Source organism: Podarcis gaigeae (genome assembly GCF_964106915.1).
Source record: "Podarcis gaigeae genome assembly, chromosome: 11".
Taxonomy (NCBI): domain Eukaryota; kingdom Metazoa; phylum Chordata; class Lepidosauria; order Squamata; family Lacertidae; genus Podarcis; species Podarcis gaigeae.
In genome coordinates this window covers 15,421,977-15,442,739 of record NC_139687.1, presented here as the reverse complement: position 1 = coordinate 15,442,739, position 20,763 = coordinate 15,421,977, and the positions used below count along the sequence as shown (strand labels likewise).

General features: G+C 43.6%; 1 protein-coding gene across 1 annotated transcript in view; it reads right to left on the bottom strand.

The window, feature by feature from the left end:
- Positions 1 to 8,422, bottom strand: part of FBN2 (fibrillin 2) — a 141,422-nt gene extending 133,000 nt beyond the window's left edge. The window contains exons 1-3 of the mRNA XM_083702173.1: positions 7,587 to 8,422; positions 3,946 to 4,028; positions 596 to 694 (exon numbers count right to left, since the gene is read on the bottom strand). Coding sequence (XP_083558299.1) covers positions 596 to 694; positions 3,946 to 4,028; positions 7,587 to 7,807 — 403 coding nt within the window. The 5' untranslated portion in view covers positions 7,808 to 8,422. The remainder of the gene's footprint in view (positions 1 to 595; positions 695 to 3,945; positions 4,029 to 7,586) is intronic.
- Positions 8,423 to 20,763: the final 12,341 nt, after the last annotated feature.

Below are 20,763 nucleotides of genomic sequence, written 5' to 3'. Positions count from 1 at the left end.
GAGAACTGAAGTAGCTGAACAGCAAAAACTAAATTACCGTATTTTTTGCTCTATAAGACTCACTTTTTTCCTCCTAAAAAGTAAGGGGAAATGTGTATGCGTCTTACGGAGCGAATGTGAGCTGCGCAGCTATCACAGAACCAGAACAGCAAGAGGGATTGCTGCTTTCACTGTGCAGCGATCCCTCTTGCTGTTCTGGCTTCTGAGATTCAGAATATTTTTTTTTCTTGTTTTCCTCCTCCAAAAACTAGGTGCGTCTTGTGGTCTGGTGCGTCTTATGGAGCGAAAAATACGATACATTTCCTACAAATGCGTTCTTAAATAAAGGTGTTTTCACTGTTCACTAAAAGGCAAGTAGGGACAGAACCCGTTGGACCTCCCATGGGAGGGCATTTGAGACACAGTCATAAAAAGTGATGAGCAGGAATCTTCTATATGCAAAGCAGCACCTTTCATGCAAAAGAGGGCAAGGAAGATGAGACAGGTAACTCTCCCATGCACTTAGTATTTATCTATCCTTAAACACTCTCCTAGTGTAAAATGTTGCAAAACACTTTTTCTCCCTAACTTTAAAAATGGAGACTTTAGGCCTTACTTGATTTTGTTCCACAGGTTGGCGATATCTGACCACTGGAACAAGTGCACATGTTGGGGCGAGAACAAAATCCATCACCACAGCTATTTCTACAAATTGCTGAGGAAGAAAATAATGAATCAAAATGCTTGTACATCTTAAATTGCTTAAGAAACACTGGCAAACAAGATAAATTATTTGCTTAAATGTGTCCAATTCCCCCCACACACCCCCAAGAACATAAGCAACTGTGTATATGCTGAAACAATGTTACTTTTGTTTTTGGTTTTGTGTTTGTTATGCTAGCTTCACTTTTACTAAAAACAGGGCTGTAAAGATAGAATCTGTTACGATGCGCTTAAGATTTTTGAGGGTGGTACAAAACATTACTTCTCTAAGAAGTGAGGTTTGTGTGCTAAATTCAGGTAAAAGTCAATATGGAAATCAGAAAATTCTAAAATTATGGAGTGACATTTTACTTTTGCTTGTAAGGGCTGAGAGACAAAACAGATGTGACCTTAAGCGTGTAAATGCATTTAAGACACCTGTTTTTGCTATCAAGATAATAGCCACAGAGGAGGGTAGGATGAGTTGGATCAGGACCATGGCACTGGGTGTGGGGAGGAATGGGAGACAGGGCTAAATTCTTTCCTTTAACGCTGTGGTCCCAATGAACCACTGGCAACCACTGGTGTCAATGGAACTTTCCTTCTTGGGGTTATTAGCATCTTTTTGAAATGGGAGGGGAATCATTGCAACCATGATGTGGTCCACTTATTCCACAGAACCAGACCTCCTACCTTCCCCATGGCTGTTATTTTGATAATAAAAAGCAGGTGAATTAAATTCATCCATATATTTAACAGCAGGATTGTTTTATCCCCCCATAAGCCTAAACTATGGCTTTCTAGTTGGCAACAGTATCTTCAAAAACAATGCTAACAGCTGACTTTTTCCTAGCCAAAGAATACATAGAACTAGTCAGAGACTTTGAAGTTCCTTTGCTATAAAGATACATGATTACCTCCAGACAAGTGATTATTTTTGAGATACGGTTCATTCAAACATTTTCTAGGAACATTAATTTTAAATATCTCTCTGACCTCGTTTTAGAGACAATGGAATATTTTCTAGCTTAATTGACACATTTAAAAGATGAGCAGATGGAACCTCCCACACCTGTTTTAGCGCTGCAAGGAATAAATAACTTTGCACAGCTAAAGTGCAATACAAATGATACGTAATGAAATTAGTATTTTCACAGCTCCAGCATATCCATGTTTACTCAAAGGAAAATCCAGTGTTCAGTGCAGCTTACTTCTAGGGTTGCTACCTTGTTTGAGATAGCAATACTTGCATAGGACTGTTATCTTGTTTGAGCTTTTAATGATGGTTATTGAAATATGGACAGAACAAAGCATTCCACATGAATATAACAAACCTGCTATATAACTCATACAGTAGGTTTTCAGAGGACTGATGGAGAACACTCAGGCTGAACACATCTATACTCTAAGCACTGCATCTATATTAACGCTTTTCAATGTCCTAGCAGCATATTCTGAGCGAATTTTCCCATCTGAAACTAACTAGATATTCACATGTGCCTTTGAAGCCCTTTGTGCTGTTTTGTGTACAGTGTTAATAGTGAATGTTGTTAATATGGGATATAACACAAAATAGAAAATGCATGTATATCGTAGCCAAGATATGTAATACAAATGTAAAACCTAACAATTTAAGCCAAAGCTATTTCAAGCATCATGTGTGAAAATGTTCTGAAGATTGTCCAAAAATGCCATAACTGAGAACAGAAATAAAATAAAGGTCACCCTTCTGCCACTTGAGAAAGTAGAATAAATAGTTAAAACACAGATCTATTCTCTTACTTTTATTATTTCTGGGTTAGGAAACTTTAAGGTATGCCTATATGGTGCAGTTAATGTTAAGGCCAACTAGACACCTGGGTCAGAATGTGAACAGAATTCCTTCATAGCTAAGTTTAAAATTTCAAACCCCAATTCAGGTCTTCTTAGTCACTTGATTTGTTGAATGGTGCATTAGGATATGAGTTAGAATGTATTATCAGGATTACACTAACAAAAGAAATTTATTGCCCCTTCAACAGCCCTTTGAGTTCAATAGAAGGAACTCTTGGTTCCGGATCTATACTTTTCGGGAAGCATTGTAGCAGTGCTGGTAACTATTGCTGCATTAGTACTGGGCTTGAGGATTAGACCTCAGCATCCTTGCAACAGCTTTGGAGATGTAGCACCTGACTTTATAAACTGTTACTGTGTCACAGTGCAAAGAGCTCAGGCCATAAACTACACTAACAGATCATAGAATCATAGAATTGTAGAGTTGGAAGAAACCATGAGAATCATGTATTCCAACCCTTGGCAATGCAATGGGGCAATGCAAGAATCTTTGTCCCAATGTGGGGTTCAAACCCCTGACCCTGAGATTAAGACCCTCATGTTCTACTAGACTGAACTATCCTTCAATACTAGGCATGCCGCCTGAGAAGTAAGCCACACTGAGTTCAATGGAATTTACTCCCAGGGAAGTTTACAGCAGGCTACCCTCCTATACAAATTCCTGGGAGTGAGGCGCACGGAACACAGTGGGCCCCACTGAACACATCGTTTTACTTTTGATTAAACTTGCATTGCATTGTATTTATAACTTATAAAACTCCAACTGCCTGAACCTCTTCTCTCTAAATCCCAGAGATAGTGGATGTTGATAATATTAGTCAGTGGGGAAATAAAAGCCCTCTAGTCTGCATATGCCCAAATGAACTTTAACATTTTTCACATGTTCCAGGGCTGAACTCTGACCTTAGCCACAGGATGTAGGCTCACTCCTGGTGAGTCCAAACCACAGTTTAACTGATTTACATGCTTTTGTCAAGTCTTATCAGTTGTCACATAGCTCAGCACAATAAAGAGCTTTGCCAAATAAACAATCATGTTGTTGTTAAATATATATTTAAGAAAATCTAATCTAGATCTATTGTAGCACAGCCCCGAACTAACAAAAACAACCAACAGCCTTATGTGAAATATTATTCCTAGGTAACTCAGATACAGTTTCTCTCTGTTGATAAAGTACAACCTACTTTGTTTAGTATTTGACTATTTCTGTTTTAAGTGTTCATTGCTGGATTTCTGAATCTGTAAAAGGGCATTTTTTAGATTTGTGAGTTAGTGTCTAGTTCTTAAAAGCATAATGGAAGCCTAAACTAAGCAACCAGAGTAGATTAATTCCTTACTTCCTTTTTAAAAGGGTAATTAATTAAAATTCAAAGATGTCTTTTGGATGGATTATTACTCAAGAGGTTGTAAAATCTGAAGCCAAACACTTACGAACAATACACTGATTTCCCCCAGGGAGTGTTTTCCATCCAGGACAACAGTAGGAGTGGAATCTGGAGCCACACACATTTGGCCTGTTATATGCAAACAAGTGTGTACACAAAAAATATAGGTCAATGGAAACAGATTTTAGGTCTGCATGATAAAAATGCATTGGCCTCAGAAACAACATGCAAGCTTTTTTTTCTTTTTCTTTTTACAGAACCCTCACATTTCTTAATAAAAAAAGCATTTCACTGAATCCCTCCCTCCAAGAGCTAAGAGCCCAACTTTTTAGCAAAAAGAGACAATGACTAAGTAATAAGTATTTAGTAAGGTACCATTTTTAAACAGTTCTGAACAATGGACCAAATGCATGCTCTACTGTAACTACTTTACAAGCAGTAAATAATTCACACCAAACATATCTAAAACAGCCTTTTCATCTTAACACCAAGAGTTACATTATATATGAAAATCAGATTTTTCTAGAGGTATATTAGAAAGATTTGAAAGTGGAAAGAAATGATCATGCATTTTATAACTTAGCATTTTAAAGCCTCCCTCAACCAATCTGAAAAAACATGTTTCTTCAGCAGATTTTAATTGAAATCACCCTTCAGCACTGTTATAGCAAAGACCATTAAAAACTTGATCATGAAACTGAAGCAATATTTGCCACATTTGGTATTGCTATTAGTGTCGTATTTACACATGCTTTCTTTTGCAAAAGCCAGATGTTTTTTACACCACTCTCAAGAAACGTATGGAAACTTTTCAAGATGGACCAAAATTTAAAATTAACATTCAAATCAAGCCAATCAGTAGACATTAAGAAGAAAAGCAACAATTACAGAAGGGGGAAAGGGCAGAAGTAAATGGAGACAACTGCTAGTATTTGGATTGAAAGTTTGAAAGGGAATGCACAGATGTGTGATGGGACTGATTAGGAAAACAAGCTGTATAGAGAGGTGGCTATTGGGATACAACTGCATCTTAACAAAACAGCCTGGTAGAGACAAGATCAAAAGAAATGTGGCTGTCCATTAGAGCTAGCTGCAAACCAGTGGTTCCTATGTATTGCCTTGTTGGTAGGTTTTCTACAAGACAACTTCAAAGATAAAGGCGTAATCATAGGAGCCAACTCCTAGGGGCTGAGGGGTCTCCAGCCTCCTTGCCATAAAATATTTGAGGGGGCCAGGCCCCCCAAAGGTTTATGGGAATTCCTATCCAAATAGTGTGTGGGCACTGCATCATGTGATCAATAATGTGGGGCGGGGCTTACCTGCCCCCCCAATATGTTATTCAAGTTGGCACCCCCTGGGAGTAATGGTGTCTATTTCATGGGGACCTTTGGAGAAGTCAAATAGAAAAATAAGGCAAACCCATTTCAGCTTCAAAACTGTAGCCTTCTATGAAAGAGAACCCTCAATTGCTCTATAGCGGTGTGCTTCAAGAGAGCACATTAGGACTAGTTCTGGGTGTGGGGACCAGACAGCAGGAGGGTGAAGGGAAATATTAAAGAATGGGTCCAGGTCCGAGACTTGATGCCACCCACAGGCAACTATCAATTGCTTACGGGATGTTGCTAAGTTCTTACAGGATATAAGGCTAGTAAGTGACAATAACAGTGGCAGAGTTAATATTGAAATCCTGGAAGAAAGATTAAAGGCTATTTGAGGTAAAAGAGAACTTGGTGGGAGGTTGATTGGACTCTGATGCCAAGGGAGAATTATGGGTTGAAGGAGGCTGTTCATGGGAGACAAGCATTGATGGGACAGTTATCAGGAAGTGGCTGCAGGCTTTACAGAGGCAGGATAAAGTGAGGTTTTCACCTGAAACACTGCATGAAACACTGGTTTATCAGAAACAAGACTTACGGATGGTGCGAGACCAGTTAAAGAGGATAAATGAGCTAGAAGATAGGGACTGGGAATGTGGATAATTTACCTTTGAGTTGCACGGAAATACTTGAAGGAGAGCAGAAGAGGAATATTGCAGGAGTGGCTGCATATTATGGGGTAGGGAAGGAATTCATTGGGGCTGGAGCACTGGAAATCAGGAAGTTGCAGGAAATGAGCACAGGACAAGAGGAAAGAACTACAGAACTACAGAAGTGCTTTTATGGGTTGTCAGCAGGAGTAGCCAAAGGTTTCATGGAAGCAGAATAAAGGTGAGCTGAATGTTTCATCAAAGCACAATAAAGGTGGCATTTCAGAATTTTTGCCTGTGGATCACCCAGAAGTTGCCAAGATGGTGTGCATGCACATATTTGATGGGGGGGGGGGCGCGTGCAGAATGGCAGGTTGCAGCTGGTTGCATCCACGCATAACCTGCTGCTAAGGCGATACAAGGAGTACGACAAGGCTGTATATTGTCTCCCTGTTTATTTAACTTATATGCAGAATTCATCATGCGAAAGGCAGAGCTGGATGAATCTCTAGCCGGAATTAAGATTGCCGGAAGAAATATCCACAACCTCAGATATGCAGATGACACAACCTTGATGGCAGAAAGTGAGGAGGAATTAAAGAACCTTTTAATAAGGGTGAAAGAGGAGAGCGCAAAATATGGTTTGAAGCTCAACATCAAATAAACGAAGATCATGGCCACTGGTCCCATCACCTCCTGGCAAATAGAAGGGGAAGAAATGGAGACAGTGAGAGATTTTACTTCTTGGGCTCCATGATCACTGCAGATGGTGACAGCAGCCATGAAATTAAAAGACGCCTGCTTCTTGGGAGAAAAGCAATGACAAACCTAGACAGCATCTTAAAAAGCAGAGACATTACCTTGCCAACAAAGGTCCGTATAGTTAAAGCTATGGTTTTCCCAGTAGTGATGTATGGAAGTGAGAACTGGACCAGAAAAGAAGGCTGATCGCCAAAGAATTGATGCTTTTGAATTATGGTGCTGGAGGAGACTCTTGAGAGTCCCATGGACTGCAAGAAGATCAAACCTCTCCATTCTGAAGGAAATCAGCCCTGAGTGCTCACTGGAAGGACAGATCGTGAAGCTGAGGCTCCAATACTTTGGCCACCTCATGAGAAGAGAAGGCTCCCTGGAAAAGACCCTGATGTTGGGAAAGATGGAGGGCACAAGGAGAAGGGGACGACAGAGGACGAGATGGTTGGACAGTGTTCTTGAAGCTTCCAGCATGAGTTTGACCAAACTGCGGAGGCAGCGGAAGACAGGAATGCCTGGCGTGCTCTGGTCCATGGGGTCACGAAGAGTCGGACACAACTAAATGACTAAACAACAACAACAAGGCAATACACGCCTGGCCTAGTTCTCACAAACAGCATCGGATCGAGGAGATAAACCTTTTGCCTGCACTGTACCACTTCAGACTGCAGGTGGAGACCCCCCAGGTGATCTGTTCTTTGGGGCGGGGCTAATCATGACACACCTACGACTGGAGCATCAAGGAGCATCAAGCTAGGCTAGGATCCTTTTGCCCCTGACACCTAGCGGCCCCCCGTGTCCACAGAGACTGCTCCAATCCGTTCCCACGAAGACCATGCACCCCACCCCCGCTTGCCGCCTGAAAGTGGTACGATCCGGGCACACGGCTCCTATAAATGCCGCCTCGCCGCCGCTGTTTGTGAGAGGCAGGCCTACCTGCGCGGCGCGAGGCAACGCGGCTTCCCTACCCCCTGAGCGCGTCCTGCTGGCCTCTCCGGCGGACTCGGTTGGTGGTGGCGGCGCCTTCCAGGCTCCTCGAGGCTGGGTAGCTGGTGCCGCCGCCGCCCGTTGCTCCATCCGCCGGGCGGACCTGCTGCTTGCCTTGCGCGGCTGCTCCCTGCGCCCAGAGCGCCACACAGCCCAGCCAGAGGAAATAAGGCTGCAGGCGGAGCTCCCGCCGCCTCGCCATGGTCGCGGGCGCGAAAATCCTGAGGAGCCCCGACCTCCGGCTCGCCCCTGACTCGGGAGCTCTTCTCCCTTCCTGAGGAGAAGAGGCGTTATTCCTCCGGGCCGCGCGCTCTCTCCCCTCCACCTCAGCGCGACGCTCAGCTGCTGCGGGTCGGGGCGGCCAGGGGGGCGGCGGCGCCGGCGGCTGCTCCTTCTCTCGCTCCGCGCTGCATCCTCCTCCCTTTTCCCGCCTCTCCTTTGCTCGCCTTCCCGAGCGAAACGCGCTGATTAAAAGCCGTCGGGGGAAAAAGGGAGATGAGGTCCAGCTCTTTCCGAGCAAAGGGGAGAACAATCGAAGGGTGTGGGCGCTTTTCGGAGAGCGAGCTCGAAATTGCCCGCCTCGAGGATAACAGCAATAATGATAAGGAGCCGCTAGTGACAGGGGCCGGCAGCAGCTTTCCACCCTGGAAGGCGAAGAAGGAGTTTCTTCTTGAAGAGAAGCTTGCTGCTGCTGCCGACTCCGGGCAAGGCGAGGCGGCGGCTCTTGCCCGGTGCGCCGCGAGAAGAATGAGGGGCGAGGGAGGGAGGCAGGGCGGCACTACCGCCCGCTCGTCAGTGGGGAGCAGCAGCGCCGCGCCAAGCACGTGGGAGAGGAGCGCGCCCGAGGAGGGAAGGGAGGCTGAGGGAAGGGGGCGCCCGGAGGGGAGGCGAGAGAGGGAGGGGCCGCGGCACTTGTGAAAGGGGGCTGGAGGGAGAGGGGGAGGAGCTTCGTTGGAAGCCGCGGGGAGGGAGGGAGGGGCTGAGGCTGGGAATTAGGAGGGGGCGCCGAGGAGCCGTTGGGCGCCAGTCAGTCAGTCAGTCACACAACCTTGTTGCCCGTTCTCAAGCAGTCCGTTCATCCACGCCCCGGCCCCCTGGCCTCGTAGTTTCTCCTTGCACCAACAAAATCACCACTTCAAGAAAGTTCAGGGGAGTTTCTCACCCGCCGCCGGTAGCGGCCGAATTTCCCTCAGTTGGAGTCTCCGGGATAGGGTTGTCATGCGTCCGGGTTGTCCCGGACACATACGGAATACTGCTGCATATAGTAGAGCACCGGAGGAATCCGGACGTATGGCATTCCCTATCGGCACGCCGGTTTTCTCCGCCGCCACCATTAAAAATCGCTCAAAAACGGCATTATTTTAATTTTTGCGATTTCGCCCAAAAAAGCTGAGCAACTCTGGGGAAAACTTTTTTTAAAGAAGCTAAGCAACCCTACTCTGGGAACCTGCGAAGGAAAAAGGCGGCAGCGTCATCCTTTGCGCCTGTGGAATGGCTGCCTCAGAAACTGTCGCCGCGAGCGAGAGGGGAAAGATGTGTTTTGGAGGCTGCATGGGGTCTCCGGAGAGAGCTGGCGGGGGACTGTCTGGCACGCACGAGGGGATCCCTTCACGAGCCTCCGGGATCCTGACAGGCACACCAGGCGACGCCCCTCGTAAAAGGAACCAGATGGGGACTTGAACGCGATCCAGAGCCCACGGATGTCAACGAGAGCGCTGATTTCTATCGGCTTTGATCAGCTGGAGGGCAGAAAAGCGAGGATCCCGCGCGGGGCTCCAGAAACGCCTACAACCAGGACTTCAGTGGAGCTCAATCCTGGCTGGTGGCAAATGTCCTTATAGACCAACGTTTCCCAGCTGTTTGTGGACCACAACTCCCATCATCCCTAGCTAGCAGGACCAGTGGTCAGGGATGATGGGGGTTGTAGTGTCTGGAAACAGCTGGAAACCCAAGTTTGGGAAACACTGTTAGAAACTGTCCTGGGCCTGTCCAGCTGTAACCCAGGGGTAAGAATCTGACCACCTGTGACCTTTCCACCAAACTTCAGTTTCAGTAGAGCAATATGGAATCCTGGTTTCTCTCACTGACAACAGATATGTTTCTCTTGCAGCAAACTACAGCAGCAGAACAAGTGAACACAGGAAACTAATAACTGAAAACTGCTACTGCAAAAGGCATTGTCATGCAGTCTAGTCTTTTGTTTCTTGTACTGCAAGGATAATATTGTAGATTAAGCACCAACACAAGGACACAGGTGGCACTGTGGGTTAAACCACAGAGCCTAGGACTTGCAGATCAGAAGGTCGGCGGTTCGAATCCCCGCGACGGGGTGAGCTCCCATTGCTCGGTCCCTGCTCCTGCCAACCTAGCAGTTCGAAAGCTCAGCAAAGTGCAAGTAGATAAATAGGTACCACTCTGGCGGGAAGGTAAATGACGTTTCCGTGCACTGCTCTGGTTCGCCAGAAGCGACTTAGTCATGCTGGCCACATGACCCAGAAGCTGTACGCCGGCTCCCTTGGCCAATAAAGCGAGATGAGCGCTGCAACCCCAGAGTCGTCTGCGACTGGACCTAATGGTTAGGGGTCCCTTTACCTTTACCTTTAATGCCAACACTGGAATACTGGGAATTCACAAGACGTTTGGACCAAGCGAAATGATTGCTAACAACACACGAGAAAGTAAAGGTTTGCTGCAAAGTCTTATTGCTCCAACTCTAGCTATCATCATGATTTTATTATCATCAACATCAAATGCATATCACAAAACAATCCTAGGTATTAAATCAGGCTTTGCCAACCTGGTATGGCCAGATGTTTTGGGTGACAAATGCCACTGGACCTCAAATTCATCTTCCTATGCTTTCTATGAGGGATGGTGAGCTCCAGTGCTATTTTGGGAGAAAAAGAGGTTCCAGAGCTCACCATGAATTTCTCCCTTGTTGTTTTAGAATGGCAATGGCACCCACCTGAGAGGTGCCAGAGCTGAATTCTTGTGACCTCTGTCTGAAAAAAAGCCCTGGTGGGCTCTACCATGGTTAGCTCTACTAACCAAGTCTTATTTAAAGCCTGCAAGAAAATAGCGAGCTGCTTTCTCCAAATTCTTATGTTTGCTTTGTAATTTCATTCCAAAGTAAATCATCATCATCATCATCATCATCATCATCATCATCATCAAACCTTTATTGGCATCACTTACAAACGTTCAGAACAAATAGGCCAATGCGATCTTGTCACCATTTCAACAGTACAGTGGTACCTCGGGTTACATACGCTTCAGGTTACAGACTCTGCTAACCCAGAAATAGTACCTCGCGTTAAGAACTTTGCTTCAGGATGAGAACAGAAATCGTGGTCCAGCGGTGCGGCAGCAGCGGGAGGCCCCATTAGCTAAAGTGGTGCTTCAGGTTAAGAACAGTTTCACGTTTAGAACGGACCTCCGGAACGAATTAAGTACTTAACCCGAGGTACCACTGTACAATCATTTCCAAAAGAAAGAAGAGGCAAGCAATCTATTTCACCTCTGTGGGTCTCCAGCAAGGGCAGGGTCCTGTAGCGTACTTCGGCGGCAAAAAAAATCAAATAGCGGAACTTAGCTACTGTCTTGGTGAGCTCTTGGTCTCTTCCCTGTAATAAGAAGCGTCTAACCTCTGTCTCTGGTTTCCACATTGGGATACATAGATAGTCTAAGAATTGTTGGTGGAGATTATCATACATTTTACATTTAAGAACCATGTGAGCTAGAGTTTCCACCAGGTGGGCATCGCATGAGCAGATCCTATCTCCTTCGGCCATACCTGCAAACCCACCCCAAAGGAGGTTAGAAGGATTACAATTGAACCTAGCCAGGGAAAAAGCCCTTCTTTCTTGCGGGTTAAACAGAAATTGTAAATAATTAAGGTTACATTCCTGCGCCCAAAAGAGTCAAAAATAAAAAGGGGAGAGTGTATGTGATGAACAAACAACGCTAGTGGGTTTTAAAGAAGCTTTGTGAGAGAATAAGGAATATTGCAAGAATGCAAATATCTCTGCAAAGGTATTTTAAAAGGCGATATTAATTTTGGGAATGCGTAGATAATAAACTTAAATATGGATGATTGTCAGAGAAGCTGAGGGAAGTCCAAAAGAGAAAAATATGTTAATTGGGAGTTGTTAATTGGAGATATTTATGTAAAATTTAATAAAAAATTATTATAAAAATAAAAAGGGGAATATGTTTTTTTCTGCAGCTGAGATTAGTTCCTGGCGATCCAAAATAAATCACATAAATTCTGATATGCCATCATCACTCCACCATATATTTAACTACAGGAAAGAAGCTGTACCTGGCTGGCATAAATACAGAGTTTCCGGCTCCCATGTCAAATGTAAGCACTCCTTATAAAAGAAATCTAGACCAGCCTTTGCCAAAATAATGCCCTCTGGCCTTCTGTCTGTGGCGTTGTAATCCAAAACATCTGGAGGGCACCAGGTTGGCCAAGGCCAATTTAGACAATGTAAGCAAACTCAAGTGGGAAATGCATATATGCACTTTCCCTGGAGCTTTCAGAATAACCCGATGCAATATCAAGATAAAAAAGCTTATAGCAGTTAAATAAGCAGGGGGGAAAGTAAGCATTATTTTTTAGGCCATCTCTGCAGTCTTGCAATCACAGAGTTCTGCAGGGAATTGACATTTACTATTGTGTTTTCTAAAGAGAAAATACATAGTTTGTACAGTGGGGAAAGGCCACGGGAAGATAGAACACCTTTTTCATCTTTGGAAGGCCATCCATACACAGGGCTCTCTGTCATTACGATGACTTCAGAAACCTCCATCAAAAAGATAACTTTAGCCACCAGTGGGGCTGGATTAACTATTATGTCAAGAACATCTAGGCAAAGAGACCCCTTTTGTAGTGTAATTATATGACAGCATGTCTTGAGTAGAGAGCAAGTCAAACATGCTTTTTTTCGTAGTGGAACACTTTAAAATCCCCATAGTTCAGACAAGCTACAAGATGACTGTTTCCTTTTCACATTGTTCAACCCAAGACAGCGCCATGTATTTTTCTCTAGCAATGGTCACTGTTCCATGACAATTGGCCCTGACTCTGGAAAGTAGAGGCCTAGAGGTTGTTGTCCAATGTTGTTATCTCAGGGTTCTTTTCCAAGAAGTTGTTAGTATGAGATAACAACCCATGTCTATGGGAATAATTACAATGTCTTTCTCTCTGTCATTGTTTCTTGGCCATTTTTACAAGCCGACATGCCTCTCTTGTTTTCTGTCACCAGTGAATGTGTTCTTTGCAAATTATAAGTTGCTGTATGCAAGTCTCAAATCTTCCTTCAAAACTTCATACAAATGCATAGAATCTGCTGGGGCCTCCCAGCTTTATAATAAAGGCTTTGAGCTTCAAATAGTTCCCAATAGCCTGGCCTTGCTCCCATTTTGCTAAAGCTACGGCGAGCCTATACTGCTTTGATCTTTCAGTACTTATTCAGGAAAGTACAGTGGGAACAAAACACATCCATCTGTTATTCAAACTCACTTCATATTTAAAACATTTGAAATAGTATATGTTAAAATAGAACAATGAAATGTTAAGTTGGGCCTTACGTAATCATCAGGGTCATGTACCTTTTCAAGTTATTGACACTGGAAGGTTCATTCTAGTGATATATGACAAATGCTCATTTGTATAACCCTCAGCGAGTCTAACTTAGCCTTAAAGAAAGCACTGTGCATTTTTCTTAAAAGTTCATAGCTAAGCCAAAATGTTGACGAGATCCACTTTTGATTCAGATATTACATGCAGGGATGCCTGTAAAATAACAGCTTCTTTTTTCCCCACTCTCCATGGGGAAGGGAGAAATAACTACAGTAATTTTCTAGGCTTATGCTTGTCTCTGTGATTCCTAAGCACCCAACAGCTGGCTTCTAGGTGCTTGGGAACCCCATGAAAGGTACTGTATTTTGAAGTATATTGGGTCACCCACCTGTCAATCATGTGTTGTCATAATGAGGTCACATGATTACAACATGAGTGGCCCCACCCACCTGTCAAATTTGGCCCTGCAGGCCAATCCTGATAAGGTTGGGAGTGGTAGAGTTTCCCCACCCCTGCTCTGAGGATATTTATGGGAGCTTGCTAATTACCGTATTTCAAAGAAAACTAACACCAATGACTGGTGTTGAGTAGATGCGTCAAAATGGTACCAACCATGGGTCAAGTGATGTTTTATTTTGTTTTCAATGGAGACCAGCAAGCAACTAATACTATCATTAGTTTTACGTATCTACTATGACAACCTGGCTGACCCTGAAAATACATGTTCCCTTAGATTTTATTTTATTTTTTTTATTTTATTTTATTTGCCAATCCTTCTAATCCTGTATCCCATCTCCTACTATGCCTATCTCTAATGAAGGAGATAGAAGAAAAGGAGAGGGGTAATTTTGTCTTCTTTCCCGCCTGCCTTCTCCTTTGAATCTCCAACTGTATTTGTTTCTGGAATCTATTGAAAAGCAGGATAAAATTAGCAAATTACTATGTTGCAGAATATTGGATTGTAGCCAACTAATTTTTTCCCAGAGTAGACCCACTGAAAGTAATGGGCCTAAGTTAGTCATGTCTATCAATTTCAGTGTATGAAGTGTCCCTACTTTAATCTACAGCTATATTAAATGAAAAAATGCATTGACTATTACCCCAAGGGATGTGTTAAAAAACAATGGCATTATACAGATGAAATGAAAATAAAACAGAAGAGCAAATTAACATAAGCAATGGACAGCCAAGCAAACCAAAATACTGGCATAACAGACAACCAAGAAGAACAGATACACACAGAGAGAGAGAGAAAGTAGCAGCAGGAAAAATAGAGGTAATATTGAGTCAGGAAAGTGCCAACTAATGGAACTTCAACTCTGAAAACTGGAGATGTTACAATCAAAAAGGTGGAAGTGTCTCAAAAACATTAACCAAAAAAGTCACAAAATGCTGAATGCAAGATTTGCAGGGAAAGAAAAATGTAAAAGTAGTCTGGGAAATCGAAGTCTGGGTTGGCAAGACAAAGATGACAGACAGTTGCCAATACCACACGGACTACCACATATAACAGAAGAGAGAGACCGTAGTAACCTCAACAAGTAGGTTTATTGAAATGAGGCTGAAACTATATCCCTTGAGATATTTGACTGAACGTTTTAAGAAGGAGTAATGACTTACAAAACATTTGTTCACTGTTCATTACAAGAGATTCTCCTTATCTGAGGCTAAGATTGGGATTTTTCATATAAACACAATTTTTGTAATGGTGGTCATTCATTCTCTCTGTGTGTATGAGTGTGAGTGTGTGTGAGTGAACAACCAAATCAAGAATTTTCAGCAATCGTTGAGGTTGATTATGTATTTGATTAATAATATTTCACAGTAGATCCATATTAAGAAGAGTTACAGAGGAGGCAGTTTTAGTAAGCTTGTTGGCAGAATGCTCTTCTCCCAGCAGTGCTTACAGTAGCTGTAAGATTTTAATCCATTTTGAGGTTTTTTTTCTACAAGCAAGCGGTATATATTATTTATAAATAAATAAATAACCCCAAAAGAACATGCACAGCTTTAGCAGCCCTTCAATTTATTCATAGGTGTAATGTGCAACTGGAGTGTGGTTGGTTTCAGAGTGAGACTTGCACCGCTTCCGCTCTGGCCTTATTCTAGTTTACCTCACAGCCTGTTTGTTGTCATTTAGTCGTGTCCAACTCTTCGTGACCCCATGGACCAGAGCATGCCAGGCACTCCTGTCTTCCACTGCCTCCCGCAGTTTGGTCAAACTCAGGCTGGTAGCTTCGAGAACACTGTCCAACTGTCCAACCATCTCGTCCTCTGTCGTCCCCTTCTCCTTGTGCCCTCCATCTTTCCCAGGGTCTTTTCCAGGGAGTCTTCTCTTCTCATGAGGTGGCCAAAGTATTGGAGCCTCACAGCCTGTAGCTCCCCAGAATACCAAGGAGCCACTCAGGCTCCGCAACAGCAGAGGAGATGCTCAGGATCTATCACGTCAACCACCCGTTCCGTAGCAAGACCAGAGAGTTGACAGGATCATCAGCTTTCTCCACGGGAAACTCACCCAGAGCATTCAGGATTGTATCCGTTTTCCATAGGTTTCCAAGGGTGGGTCGTCCAAATGGGCCCATCAACATTACAGGGGGGAATTGTTTCTGGGTAGCAGGTATGCATAATCCCCATTTCTGAAAACATGTTTGGCTATTTCACTTAAGGCATGAGACAGACCAGGGTGACAGACTTCTTCCTCCACACACCTCTTAAATCCGTTATCGGTCCGTCCATCCCCCCCAGTCATCCAGAGAGGATTTTGTGGGGAGACGAGAGAAGAGGAGAGAGGGGGAAATCCCAACATGCTCGTGCAAATACTTTGTTGAATACTGTTCAAGAGTATTTCTTCTTTAAGATGTGAAGGCAAAAAAATCATCTAACTATGCACCGTAGGAACACCATACATTCAATGTAAATGTGTGAAATATACCGTACTTGGTATGAGGCTCATGCAAATCCCATAACTTTACATTTGATATTAATTGCATTTGCAAAGTTTAAACTGTAGCAGACACTGTGAGCCTTTCTGCAGTTTCAAAGTGTTTCCTAACTATAGTTAAGCCAATGTGTGATACTCCCACAAGTTTCTGTCCGATGCCAAGAGTTCAATATCCCATGATTGGCTTCTTCGCAGTCACTGCGTTGTCTGTGTTCATCTGATTCCACCAAAAGCCTCAAGCAAATGTGTTAAAGCTTCCTCAGGAACGGCTGGTAGCGTTTGTTTTTTAAAAACAAGGCCATATTCCATTTTTAATCATTGGACCCTTTAGCATGCTCAATCCTAGTGCTTTTATTAGCTAACACAAATCAAGGCTTGTAATCACATATTGGAACTGTGCAGTTCTGTGAATTTTCAGGAGGGAAGGATGTTAATTTCACACAGATGTGCTGTTGCATTCCTCTAGTTTTCAGTCTGAAAAGGAAATGCTAGTTATTCGCTTCTTGCAGACCAGGGGTAAATGTCTCCCATACTGTGTGTGTGTGTGTGTGTGTGTGTGTGTGTGTGTGTGTAGCATCTGAATAAAATGTTCATCATATTATTTATTTTCCTATTTTATATATATACATATTTATACATTATTTTTATTTTTTGCAGCTGCCACTGGAGCCAGAGCTCCAGAGCAAACCCGAACGGGGACTGGACTAGATTCCCTAACACTGCACTCCTCTTGTCTGCCCATCAAAACCTCCCATTGGCTTACTTCTAACTCAACAAATATACAACAAACAAACTGCACTTTACATTAACTTTTTCCTAAAGTCTGATTGTTTTCTTTAGCAGTCTCCTTAGTGCTGCGACATAAGATAATCTTTCAAAGGATCTTGGCAGCTTTAATGTGTCCACTGGATATCACGAGGTCTTTCCATCACTAGGAAAAACTGGTTCCAGGGCTGTCAATGTGCAAAATGGGGCTCAATTGTGTGTGCATTCAGGTCTAGTAGTTCCATAAGGGCTGGAGGCACCTGATGTGGTCCCTTTAGAAATTTGAAGTGAGATCACTGACCCTTGGGCGCTTAGGACTTGAGGCCTACCTAGGGTCCCTTGCACCTTTGGCAAGGAGCTATATCAGCACCCCTCTCAGCAAAAACAAAACCCACTCTGTTGCAAGAACCTCATTAGAAGGTGCTACATTTTACAGGACCCAAGTTTTTGACGCATCTGAAGTGAGGGCAAGGTGAGGAGCAGCGCTTTTTTCAGGGGGTACACAGGGGTGCTTTTGTCCATTTACTACATTTATTTTTCCTGATTTGAACTATAAAATGGTGATTTCCTTGAGTCAAAATGTAAAGGGACACCTGACAGTTAAGTCCAGTCGCGAACGACTCTGGGGTTGCGGCGCAATTCTTGCTTTACAGGCCAAGGGAGCTGGTGTTTGTCCGCTTCCGAAGACATTTTTTCCAGGTCATGTGGCCAGCATGACTAAGCTGCTTCTGGCAAAACCAGAGCAGCGCACAGAAACGCTGTTTACCTTCCCACCGGAGCGGTACCTATTTATCTACTTGCACTTTTTCACGTGCTTTCGAACCGCTAGGTTGGCAGGAGCTGGGACCAAACAACGGGAGCTCACCCCGTCGCGGGGCCTCAAACCGCTGACCTTCCAATCAGCAAATCCAAGCAGCACAGTGGTTTAAACCACAGAGCCACCTGCGTCTCTGAGTCAAAATGAGAGTACCCTGAAACATTTTTTTAAAGAAAAAAATCACTGGTGAGGAGGAAGGGTGGAAAAAATTGCACACCTTTGTGCCACATTGCAATAAGGACGGGAAGCTTCCCCATGTTTGATCTTGCAATGACAGCGGCTGCATGTTGCCACACAGAGATGGAGGCTGGTTTCACCAACCACTAGGTATGCCTCTGTTTGGATATGATATGGCATTCATCCAGTGAAAAGGCATCTCTCCCAGTGTTGGTGAGAAGGTAGAATGACTCTTCTCAGAAGGTGGCTGTCTTCTGTAATTTCTTTAAGCACTTGATCCTGAAGCTGAGGCTCCAATACTTTGGTCACCTCATGAGAAGAGAAGACTCCCTGGAAAAGACCCTGATGTTGGGAAAGATGGAGGGCACAAGGAGAAGGGGATGACAGAGGACGAGATGGTTGGACAGTGTTCTCGAATCTACCAGCATGAGTTTGACCAAACTGCGGGAGGCAGTGGAAGACAGGAGTGCCTGGTGTGCTCTGGTCCATGGGGTCACGAAGAGTAGGACACGACTAAACAACAACAACAAATGAAAATAATAATGGGGCGGGAATCTTATGTCCAATCTATCAGTTTTTATTAGATGAATCTAAGTGACGGATTGACTAAATACTGAAGCCCTAATTGATACTGGCCCAAGATGACATAGGCAACAGCTTTCTGGGGAAATAGACTGTCAAAATAAGCCAAATTACAGCACAATCTTATATATGTCTACTCAGAAGTAAGCCCCACTGAGTTCGGTGGGGCTTATTCTCAGGTATGTATACATAGGATTGGAGCCATGTGCGGATTACAGCCATAGTCGCTGAACATTCATAAAGTGCTTTTTCTGTATAGAGGGAAGGACGTTTGAGACAATTCCTGGAAAATCCCTCCTGGATCTTAAGCTCTAACTGAAAGAAGACTGTATAATTTTATATTTTAATGTATTTACTCATTCAGATAAAGCCTACCTAAAAAACAAGAGCCTGCTTCTGCCCTGCAAATGGATATTTATAAGAGACTAATTTAGTCCTACATTTCTGGCTAGAATTTCCCCCCAAACAATATGCCAAGTGTGTTGTACATTGGGCAGTGCCTTAAGGCATCATTTAAGCAGTGAATAATGTAAGTTACGTGTTTGCAACCAGGACAGGGTAGCGAGACATAGTTTGTGTCTCCTCAAAGGAGCAAAATAAGAATCCACACGGAAATAGGCTTACAAGCAAACCATTGCACAAAATCATGAAATCCTAGACACATTTACATGCAAGTAAGTTCCAACAATGCTTTCTTCTGAGCAGATATGTATGTACAGCACTCCTTTGAACAAAAAAAGTAATACTTTAAGGTGTGTTATTAAGTTTGTGGATAAACTGAGCTTCCTTCGATCAAATTCAAATACAAGTTGTTTCACTTCCACTTTTATTATAGTCACTGGAAAAATACACAGAGAAAGTGAAAGAGAAGAAAATATATTTTATTTTATTAGCTGCATGTCTTGACTGCAGACGGATGTGTGTAAAAAGTCAACATTTCATCAGCATGCTTCATTTATTTTTGCTTCCTCCCATGACCTAATCACAGTACACATCAAATATAGTTCACATTCATTTGAAATCTTTTAAACCAGCAGTTCCCAAACTCTCCTCTCCTGTGGACCACTTGAAAACTGCCTAGGGTCTTGGTGGACCACTTAATCATTTTTCTGCCCGTTGTGGCAATTGTAACGTGCTGTGCCAGATGCTGTATGATTTTAAATTGTATTTTGTTGCTTAGAATTATTTTATATCTGAATTTCATATAATTCAAACTGTAATACAATAAAATGCAGAATAAGAAATGAAAGAAGTGCAGTGGTACCTCAGGTTAAGTGCTTAATTTGTTCTGGAGGTCCGTTCTTAACCTGAAACTGTTCTTAACCTGAAGTACCACTTTACCTAACGGGGCCTCCTGCTGCTGCCGCACGATTTCTGTTCTCATCCTGAAGCAAAGTTCTTAACCTGAAGCACTATTTCTGGGTTAGCGGAGTCTGTAACCTGAAGCATATGTAACCTGAGGTACCACTGTAATAAAAAAAACCAATTAAAACTCACAAGGGCACAAAGGGGTACTTATTGTACTTGTCATCAAATGAGACATGACTCTTGGGTTAGCCCCCTTCGTTCGTTTCCAAGGAGAAGGGGCAACAGGGCTACATTGCTTGCCCATCTCAGTATCCCACATGTCCAGGGAATCAGCAGTTCAGTCCTGCTGTCCCCCTTCCTATGAGTAGGTTTCACACATGGAGAATGAGCAAAGGGATTTCCGAAGCAAAAAAAGAGTTCTGAAGTCAAAAGGAATGTTGGGGCTATAGCTCAGTGGTAGAACATAAGCTTTGCATCCTAGAAGTCCAAGGTTCAGTCCCTGGTATCTCCAGGTGAAGCTGAGAAGGTCTCCTGCCTATCAGGTGATTTGACACTTGTCAAAGTAACCACCAGGACTGAGGACCTTAAGATCTAGCCAGCCAACCTAATTCTGTTTCCCTTTGTTGTTGTTTAGTCGTTTAGTTGTGTCCGACTTTTCGTGACCCCATGGACCAGAGCACGCCAGGCATTCCTGTCTTCCACTGCCTCCCGCAGTTTGGTCAAACTCATGTTGGTAGCTTCGAGAACACTGTCCAACCATCTTGTCCTCTGTCGTCCCCTTCTCCTTGTGCCCTCCATCTTTCTCAACATCAGGGTCTTTTCCAGGGAGTCTTCTCTTCTCATGAGGTGGCCAAAGTATTGGAGCTTCAGCTTCAGGATCTGTCCTTCCAGTGAGCACTCAGGGCTGATTTCCTTAGGAATGGATCGGTTTGATCTTCTTTCAGTCCATGGGACTCTCAAGAGTCTCCCCCCGGAACATAA